Source organism: Petromyzon marinus, unplaced genomic scaffold (genome assembly GCF_048934315.1).
Source record: "Petromyzon marinus isolate PM22_M1 ecotype Great Lakes invasive population unplaced genomic scaffold, UKy_Petmar_22M1.pri1.0 PM_Scaffold_19, whole genome shotgun sequence".
Taxonomy (NCBI): domain Eukaryota; kingdom Metazoa; phylum Chordata; class Hyperoartia; order Petromyzontiformes; family Petromyzontidae; genus Petromyzon; species Petromyzon marinus.
Window position 1 is genome coordinate 916,303 of NW_027423157.1, and position 10,905 is coordinate 927,207.

General features: G+C 45.0%; 1 protein-coding gene across 1 annotated transcript; it reads left to right on the plus strand.

Annotated features, from left to right (window-relative positions):
- The first annotated feature begins 783 nt into the window (after nt 1-783).
- LOC142922863 (exosome complex exonuclease RRP44-like) lies at nt 784-10,117 on the plus strand. Its single transcript, XM_076063805.1, has 6 exons — nt 784-801; nt 2,161-2,378; nt 3,331-3,499; nt 4,024-4,179; nt 5,755-5,877; nt 7,891-10,117. Exons 1-6 carry the CDS (start codon nt 784-786, stop codon nt 7,966-7,968), a joined length of 762 nt encoding a protein of 253 aa, XP_075919920.1. The 3' UTR covers nt 7,969-10,117.
- The last annotated feature ends 788 nt before the right edge of the window (nt 10,118-10,905 follow it).

The following is a 10,905-nucleotide window of genomic DNA, read 5'->3' on the forward strand; positions in this document are numbered from 1 at the left end:
ATGAGCTATAAAGCTCTTTTTTCACAGATGTCCAGTTGGGGCAGGTCACAACGTTACAACAACAAACAATACAAGCACACGTTAGGATTGCAAAGTATTGGAAAGGTAAACAAATAACTTAAACAAATATACAAATAAAACTAAACTATTTTTATCATACCAAGTAAAACCCTGACCCCAAATGATAGCTGAGCAAAGTGGCTTATCACGTGGGAAATTTATTATCAGCAAAATAATCTAAGATAAAGATTCTTGACCCTTGTGGTTGATGTGTTGTGGTGGCGGAAACTGGTGCGTGTACACAGGGAGACCAACTCGATGGTGGAGGAGTTCATGTTGCTCGCCAACATCTCCGTGGCGGAGCGCATCGTAGACGAATTCCCCGAGTGTGCGCTGCTCCGACGCCACCCGGCGCCTCCGCCTTCCAACTACGACATCTTGGTGAAGGCGGCGAAATCAAAGGTAGAGTTAGAACCCCTTTTAACGACCACCCTTGTTAACTAATCTCTTAACAACGGGCCTCCATAGAGCTCAATGTGTAGGCTTAACCGACCATTTCTCTGTTAACGACGGGCTGTTGTAGGTACAGTAAATATGAATTAATGCCACGTAGAAGGGAAACAATAAAATAATAAAAATATTAAACAATAAAATTATCACGACGTTTCGACTGCAACACAAGCAATCATCATCAGGTGTGAAAACCACAACAAGAAAATTTGAAAAAAGTGGCAGTTATTTTTTACGTTAGCACCACGGAGAGAGATTTGACAGTTTGTTCATATGGACGAGTCCAACTATGTTCGGAAAAGAGGAGGGGGGAGACAAAAAATAATGGATGCGTTCTGACAGCCACCTTAAGCGTGATCAATCAATTAAGACCCGAAATGGTTTATCAAATCTCTCTCCGTGGTGCTAACGTTAAAATAACCTCCGCTTTTTTCAAATTTTCTTGTTGTGGTTTTCACACCTGATGATGTGTTGCAGTCGAAACGTCGTGAGAATTTTATTGTTTTATATTTTTATTATTTTATTGTTTCCCTTCTACGTGAATTTACCGAAAGAACCAAGAATATGAATCCCTGCAGTCACGAAAGCTTTAAATCAAAATGAATTAATGCATTTATTAACAGTGTTTATTTTAATATGATGTGTTTATAATGTTAGTATCTTTATGTATTAATATCCATTGTTTAAATATTATAAAGTACGTTTTTTGGGTGAACAAGGGGAACTTTCGATGCTATCGGAACGAATTAAGCTTTTAACACGTATTTCCTATACTCGCTTAATGACCAAATCCTTTAATGCTCGTGTTCGTGGAATCAATTACCGTCTTTAAGAGGGGTTCTACTGTCTCTAGATTGCTTTTAACCTTCCTTCAATATCATCCTCCTCGCAAGGAATTCAGAGGTCGCCGGGTGGCTCAAATTTTTGTTTGAGGTCTTTTGGTTTAACCGGGTGAGAACTCAAGAGACCATAATAGTCTCATTTGCAAGGGTCACCTGGGTCACCCTATGACCCAGAGATTACAGCTGGGACCCTGGCTTCAAAATCCAGCAGCCGCATTGAACATACTGTGTTATCAAGTGTAGGGAGTTGAAGGACTCGGCTCGTTTCCCAGCTACTCCACAGAAATAAGCAACAAAAAACCATCACGATAAATGTAGTACTGTATTTAATTTTAGATAAATTCCAGCACTGAAATGTTGAAATATCAGGTCGACTTATCGTGATGAACATTATGCTCAAAATGGGTGGGAATGTGCTACCCCCTACTGTGAAGCAGAGGTGTCTTGAAACGATGTCAGTATTGGCCTGAGCGAGCAATCGCAGGCCTGCACCTTTTACCTTTATCTTGAGATGTAGCCGTATAGTTTCCACTCGCCCTTAGAGGCAGAACAACTCAAAAGGTGTGACGAACCACAGACAACGCTGGAACGCAGCCAGGCACTGTGCCAGATGTAGATTAATCCACTTGCTGTACTGCCTTCTCCTGGCAAGCCAGGTTATGGAAACCTGAATGCCCACAGGAAGTGTGCTGAATAACGTTTTCTTTCCAATACACCACAACCCTTGCTGCTTCCCCAGCACTGAACTACAAGCCACGTGCGGGATAGTCACCTCACAAACGCCGGTGTGCCTGATTTTTTTGCGCAGAACATCGAGATCCAGGTGGACTCGGCTAAGGCGTTGGCCGAGTCCCTGGACCGGGCGGCGGTGCCGGGAGCGCCACCATACCTCAACACTCTGCTGCGCATCCTGGCCACGCGCTGCATGATGCAGGCCATCTACTTCTGCTCCGGCATGGAGCCCGACACCAACCACTACGGGCTCGCCACCGCCATCTACACCCACTTCACGTCGCCCATTCGACGGTGACGTGCTCTGGCGTCAGGCACACGCGTGAAATCGACCTTCGTGATTATTGAGGGGACTATGTTGTTGTCTTGGTGTGGTCTGAGACTGTGCTGCCTTTCCCAAGTTTAGGAATTTATTCATTAATTGATGTACTTATACAACGTGAATTTGTCATTTTGGCACACCTCCAATTAGCACGATTGGCTACGTACTTGTATATCTTTTTTCTAGTATTTACTTTTAGTGATTTGTTTACCTTTCCTATTCTTAGCACTCCTATCATCTACCTACTGGACATCTGTCAAAAAGAGCTTTTATCGCGAATCGGATTTCTCCAGGATAAAGATTCAGATTTTGACTTATTTTTCTAAAAGGTCCTATAAACGGGAAGTTTGGCCAATTCCTTAAATGGTTGTTTGGCTTGTGTTGGAGAAAAACTAGAGGATCCGGAGAACACCAACGCCTACAAGGAGGGTGACAGTGTTCCACGTGCAGAATCAAGAATCCATTGCCGTGTTGCAGCGGCGGCCAAAAGTGAATTGCAATTCTGCCATGGATCGCTAACGATTTTGTTGTGGATCTTAAAAAAAGAACACAGATATGAGCAGGCAGCAATTTGCGCTACATCTGATGACAAATAAAAAATCCTCAACAAAGAATTAAATTCATACATTAACAAAGATAACTTCCACCAGCAGATGGTGCTAGAACGTGGTATGTCCAGAGTACAGTATTCTATCACAGCGTTAAATCCATCTGAGTCATTGTTTGCGTAGCTTTCTGGTGGATCGTGAAACCCGCTGAGATCCACCAGAATGAATCGCGGTGCTTGGTGGATTAATACCGCTGCTCCGTTGGCATCTCGTGGCCATACCGCAGCCTGTATCTACTGTAAATTGAATCTTCATATTAAATAGAGGCTACAACAAATGTGAATATTATTGTTGTTGTCTCCCTGTACCGTTACAGATACTCGGATGTGATTGTGCACCGGCTGCTGGCCGTGTGCGTGGGCGCCGACCCCACGTACCCGGCGCTCACCGACAAGCAGAAGCAGCAGCAGCTCTGCAACAATCTCAACTACCGCCACAAGATGGCGCAGTACGCCCAACGCTCGTCTGTAGCTTTCCACACGCAGGTGGGAGTTGGAAGTGTGGGCCACGTGGAGCTTGCACGGCGTGTGCTTAGGCACCTGATAATGCGTCCATTCGTATCTTGAAAACCATTTTTAAGGTCACGAAAGCAGGCATCGTATTGTGCGTGTAGTAAGAATCAATTGTTTTCTATTTGCACGCTTACGTGTGTGGTGGTGCCGTGGCTGTACTGGTTGGCTACACTTGACATTGCTTTTCAGCATTCTTCTGTGTTTGCTGAAAAACCTGGTCACTTGGCACATTTGCCCATGATGTGACAACTTTATTTGTTTGGCTCTGTCAGGTGATGGAGGATTATAGTCAATACAATTGACATTGTACCTTCACGATTGAACTCAAAATAATCCCCATGACATGATGCCAATAGCACAACTGGAATAAATTAGCGGAGGGATGCGGAAAAATACCTTAAATTTTGTTAAATAATTATGGGCTTGGTAAGTGATGCGCGTGTGTCTGCTCTTGGCCACGTAGCGGTGATTAACGGCTGCTGTTGTTGTGGTCTCAGTTGTTCTTCAAGAGCAAGGGAGTGGTGAGCGAAGAGGGCTTCGTGCTGTTTGTGCGCAAGAACGCCGTGGTGGTGCTCATTCCCAAGTACGGCTTGGAGGGGACGGTTTTCTTTGACTCCAAAGATCTCAAGCTCAACGTTACCTTCGACGAGGAGGTAAGGCATGTGTTCACTTAACCGGGAGGCATTGGCATTTCCCGAACGGCTGAATTCTGCATTTAAACCCAGGACTGGCTTAATGCACTGGGACCCAAGCCCCCTGACCATCTCTCTACGATTAGGTTTCTATCAGACACACAGACACTTGGTTTAAGGTGGAAGAACGCAGTGAGATACGAAGCTCCGTTTTTTTTGCTGTTTGGCAGTGTGGACGATTACAGAGGAAGTTACACCGGTGGATACATTAGAGCCGGATGGCTCACAGGGCTATACCAAAATAAACTGAAACTGAATTAAATTATGTAAATGCGTTTCAAATATGAAACGGTCACAATTAAATATGCTTTGGAAATAACTGCCATGACGGAGCCCGTATTGTCACGGAGAGGACATCAGATTAAAAATACAGTAAAATCCCTCAGATCCGGAAGAATTATAGAGAAAATCTAATGCTTTCTGTAAACAATGAGAAACTCAAAGGGCAGAAAAGTACTTGTAGAATAAAAACAAATGAGGGAAATAGTAGTTGATGCAAAAAGTGATCTCTAGATGGCAAAAAGCACATTTGTGACTAGTGTATCCGGTCCTTTCCAGCATGCCTTGCATGCCGCATTACATTGTCACTCTGCGTGGATAATGCACACAGCCTAATTTGGACCAGAAGCTCAAAAGGGTCAACATTTGCAGCCATATTTTAGGTATGTTCTTAACTGCAATTGTACACTCCATATAACCTAAGGGGGGTTGCATCTACTCCTTAATGATGGCCAAATAAGGCTTTAAAATTCCTTGGCTGGCCCGCACATCACGATCCCTTGGTTGGTTTGGTCATTGCAGCCATCGGCTTCTCATGCCTGGTTTTCAGCTAGCGGGGAGGTGGCCCAAGTGGTATTGCATTCGCTGTGTGTTGTGGAGGTTTGCGTTTCAAACTCGGTGGCCACTCCGGTTAATACTGTGGTGTGTATTAAGCGTGGAAATATTTACAGGCTATCCGCTTTAACAGTGGACGTTAAAAGATCCTGTTACGTTATTCGTGTGCCAGCATCATGGTCCAAGGTTGGTAAATTACATGCAAATTACTTATTTGGGGAGCACATATCAATCGTTCGCCTCCTTTTACAAAGACGTAGCAGTGACCTTGAATGCAAACGTTTTGAGAATCAGTGAGGCTTTTCTGAGTGACCCATGTAATAGTATGAATAATAACGTTGGGTTTACGTCAATCCGTGCTTGTGTGCAGGGAACTTGGCAGAGAGCAGTCAGCGGTAGTGTAGCGGTTAGCGCTCTGCGCTACGATCCCGGTGACTTGGGTTCGATTCCTTCGCACGGTCAACACCAGTGATGATTATCTGAACCGGTCCTGGGCCTCCCCTAGGTTGACTCAGAACTCAATTGAATGCCTGGTGCGGTGTGTAAACATCGCCACTGGGGAGACAAAGGCGGCCGGGCATGGCGCTGGCGACCCACCCCCTTGTGTGCCGTGCCGGCCTTCATCTGTGCTCCTCGCCAACAGCACTTGCCCCAACAGTCTGTTAAGGCTACATTGGAGATATGTCTTTGTGTTTTGTGTAGGGCCCCACGCTGTGCGTGGAGGGCATCGCGCTGAACATGTTCGACCGCGTGTGCGTGCGCGTGTCGCTGGATTCGTCCAACCTGCAGCACCAGCGGATCCGCATGCACCTCGTCCGCCCGGAGGTACTCACCGTGCGGCGCGACGCGCAACCTCGGAATACCACCGATTTGTATTGTGACCATGCTGCTGTTGCTGCTTGCTGCGCCAGCAGTAGTGCACAAAAAACAAACGCTCGCCGCATCGGAACGTCAGCGGGCCGAAAATTAATGACACAAGCCACAGCATAGCGCTTGTTGCCAAGCAACCCAAACTGTGGGACCGTATAGTAAACCCATAGAGACACAGAGATACATAGGAGATACAGAGAGACCCATTATGATTCCTAGAGATTCATAGAGACTCATACAGATACATAGCAGTGCATTAAAACAAGCTACTGTACGATTGTGGCCATGCAACCCAAACTATGGACCACATTTTACACCACTGTAGTCTGCGCTCCTTCAATGGAGGGGGCGGCAAGATGACACAAACTCTCACCTGAGGCTCTCCCGTGGCTATCAGACCCATCCATTGGCATTTAGCCCCTGAACGTAATACCCTTATAACACAGGAATAAAATATAAACTCCGGTCTTGGATGGAAAAAATATATGTTATAGCTAGCATTTTGAGCTGCAGTCTGTTGTCCTATACCTCCTGTAACTGGCAAATTGGATATAACGCGATGATGAATGTATGAGGGAACGGATTTTTTTGTATAACGCGGATCCGAACTGGATATAACTCGGTTGAATGAATGGAACTACGTCGCGCGAGTAGGAATAAGCGGTTGTAACGGCTGCCTCGGCGTAGCATCACACAAGGCGGGATGCTGCTGGATGCTTCTAGATGCTACCCACGTTCCTTAGTCTTTGTTCAGCCTGTGTTACGCATCTCACGCGTTATTACAGACTGCGCTTTACCCCATATACTATATATTATTTATTATAACACGATTTTTCCAAAACGCGGTGTTCTTGAGGTACGTAACTACCGTATTATAGAACAGACTGTATATCCAAAGACTATGGGACACTATCCCTACCTATATCAGTTGTGACTGTCCGTGTGTTTAAATCCAGCTTGAAAACGTCGTTATTAATTGGCTTTTCCTGGATTCTGATTGGTTATTACTGTGAGGGGAATCATTATGATTAGCTTTTATTGCATTTTGCTTGCTGTGTAAAGTGTCAGTATCACTGTCATTATTGTTATTATCGGCTTTTACTTTATTTCTATTGGCTTGTATCTATACTTGAGTAGTTTTTTAATGTCCAGTGCTTTTTTGAGATATTTCGATATGCAAGGTGTTGTATAAAATATATTTTTATTATGGCCCTAGTTCATTGCACAAGAAGGGCCAAAAATCTGAAACGTGACCTACTTAAATGGTCGTTAGGGGCAGTTGTTGATGAATGCGAGTTCTCAAGATACCAAGCTAAGTCAGGGTGTGGGAGCCTTGGTAGATATCAGATTTCTTAACAAAACTCCATGAGTCTGTTCTGCATGGGTTTCCTCCGGGTTCTCTGGTTTCCTCCCATATCTAAAAAGAAGCATGCGTTGAAACTGGTATTAAGGTAGTTTACGTATCGCCATGGGCGGCAGGGTGGCACATTGGTAAACCCTTGCATCTTGCAGCAAGAAAACTGGGTTTGATTCCCAACTAGAGTGTGTTACTGTGTGGAGTTGTCATCTTCTCTCCCCCTGTTCCTCAAAAGTCTTCAGACTTGGCGAAGTTTTTCAGTGTTATTAAGTGTAATAATAACGTATCACTTGTGTTGGAAATACTCGCATGTGTGTTTGTGAGAGCATTGGTGTAGTGGTTAGCACGCTGCGCTATGAACCCGGCAACACAATTCCCACTCACCGCCAACACCAATGAGGATTATCTGAACTGCTGTTTTGCCTACCCAAGGTCAACTCTTTCTTAAATGAGTACCTGGTGCAGTGTGTAAACATCAGCACTGGGGAGTGGTGTTGGCCACTTACCCCCTCGTGGGCCATGCCGCCTAACAGCAGCACAGTCTGTTAAAGGCTTATTTGGGTGACTATCTTCGTTGTACGTTTGTGCCATTTGTGTGTCCGCTGTCACAGATTCCAGGCTACAACCCTGCTGAGTCCACCCCATGGGGCTCGCCTTCTCCCCGGCCTAAGAAACCCAGACAGCACTAGTGTATCGTGGATGCGGTGTCAACAAGATGTCGGAGGAGGTGCATGAGTGGGCACACACTCTGGGTTTTACATCTGCAGAGTTAATTAAGTGTACATTGTGCTCGCAAGCAGAGGTGAACAATTGAAAAAAAAGCAGTGGCGGTTATGAGAAATGCTACCCTGAAGTAACAGACGGTTTGCACTCTGAACTTGCAATCCAGAGGTCACCGGTTCTTCGTTCTCCTGTCGCAGCGGTTCAAATGGTAGCGCAATTTTTTTTTTATTTAGAATTTTTACCTTGCCAACCAGTACAATCAGCCAATTAAGGTGTATACGCGTCAAGATGTATGAAAGGTTTAGGATATCTTATGCCCCACTTCTTTGCCAGCCAAGACACTGACCCCCTTGTGATGAAGGTGATTTCACAAAAATATTGGTTACTGAATCGGTGGTGTTTATTGACTAACGCAGCAGTGTCCAACCCACAAAGCACTGTGATCCATTCTGGTATATCTCAACATGTTCCGTGATCTACCAGCAATATATGACCAACAGTTACCCGGATGGATTTAACCGACTAATAGAACACTGTAGACATGCCAAGTGCTAGTGCGATCTATTGGTTTAAAATATATATTATTAATCCATTAATTCTTAGTTGGGGATTTTGTTTTGCCATCTGCTATAACAAGAATTGCTTTATATTAGAGGTGTTTATTCCTATTTGTCCCGAGATCTACAATCAACATCTTTTGCGATCATCCACCCATGGATCACGATTCACATATCGGCTGCCACTGATCTAACAGTTGAAAACCAGTTTAACACGTAGGCTTTCGCGACCAATATCCATAACACAGGTTTTTTGGGTTAGATCGCGTAATAAATATTTAAGTGTGTCGGTAAACCCGCCACCACCCGACACAGCCAATTCGAAAGGTTTGTCACATTAACAGAACGTGCCAATTCGTTACTAGTAACATCACACCGGTGTCTTGGGGAGCAAAGCCACACCATTTACAATCTGAGTACAATGTTTCACCAGTAATTACAACCAGCTTCATCAGGCGACAGCCAGATTCGTGGAGAATCCTCGTCCCTTAATGCGCATGCATAATGTGTGTTGATTAACATATAGATAACCCAATCGGCAATGGATACCCATAGTCATATGCATTCATTGATTCCCCTCCCAATTCGCGAAAGAAGTGCTCACAAGTGATGGCTGTCGCCTGATGAAGCTAATTAGTGCTGGCGAAATGTTGTACTTAGATTGTAAATGGTGTGGCTTTGCTCTCCAACACACTGGTGGACTGTATTAGTAACGAATTGACATGTTTTGTTTACGTGACAAACCTTACTAATTGGCTGTCGGGTGGTGGTGGGTTTAACAACACAATTATATATTTAAACGATCTAACCCATAAAACGTGTATTATAGTTGAAAACCTACAATTGTGCCAGGTTTGGCCTGTCGGAGTGGGCCATTAGGGTGGCCACTCGGAGGGCAAAGCTCTGGGGAATCCGAGCAAGAGCTTTGAAGTATGATTGTGCACGGTGACACCCGCAGGGGTCTCGTGATGGATGGCAAATGGAAGATTTTTTATCGCGAGAGGATTCCCTGCAAGGGATGTTAGGTTACTTATTCTTGTGAGGATGCCATTTACTGTATGAAGGGGCAGCGGTCAGCTGCATAGAACAGAGTATAAAATTCCCCGAGCTGTTGCTGTTTAAATCGTCGGTTTAACGGAGAATTTCACCTCAGGTTTTTTTACACAGCTGCCCCACCCCTCATCGGACTCTGTGCAATCACACAAGGAATGTTTTTGGAAAAAATGTCGGTGTCAGAAAATTTTAAGGTTTAATCGTTTACAAATGCGCATTTCGTTACAGCTGCTCTTGTCCTTTAGACGTGCAAAGATAATTTCTGACAAAATATTGACACGTTTTCACATTGTTTCGTAATTGGTTATAACTTTGCTCACGTATATACAGTACTTGGGCAATAATTCTAAGCTCCTGGAGTAGTGGTAAAGATTTAAGCAAGTTGATGTCTTTGTGACTTTGTGTAAATGTGTTTAACATTTTTTAGCTGAATCGTATATTTACAAGCATGTACACATGAGTTATACGCGTTTATATACAAAATTAAACCGATTTATTTTCCATGCATCTTCTGTTATTTTGGTTACTTTAAGTTACGTTTTCCACTGCTGGATGAACATCTCGCCACGTGATGTTGGATGTCAGGTTTAGTTTGACCATACTTCACCATGCTGGTCACTGTTGGATGATAATAATGTCCACTTGCAATGCACCACCGCGCAGTATTCACTCGCTTTCGAATCGAGTCCTGCACCGCCGTTTCACATGCAAATTTGATTCTCAATCCCTGGGCCAACTTGCTCCTGATTAGCATGCGATTTGCCACATTTCGATCTCGAAGGTGATTAAATGCGCCGGCTTCCAGGCTTGTTGAGCTGCTCGGAGCCCAATTAACGAAAATTGTTGCCAAAGCAAAAGCGTGAGCTCGAATGTTTGTCCGTGTTCATTTCAAACCACCAGTCGAGCGCCGGCCTCTGCCCACTCCGACCGTGCGGAGGCCCTGGCCGTCGGGGAGGCCCTCATGGTGCCTCACGGCAAACGTGGGGCCCGGGTGGGCGCGTCGACGGTTGATCGCGTACAGGCGGTGCAACTCCCACAAATGAAACATCACACCTTGCTGATCTCGTGTCCAGGAGCATAAACGGTCATCACGCAAACTCCGGTCATCCTCGCAGCAGCAGCTCTTGGCCATCGAACAAAGACGATCACCGCTTCCTTCCGATATTAGAAGCCACGAGCTATGAACGACTCGGAGGTTCGAGCAACCACAGCCGAGTGGGAAGGCAGCAGCAGCCCAGGCGGTGAGCCAGCTCCAAAATCCCCCAAGCACTGAAGTTCTCGATTTAGTACATT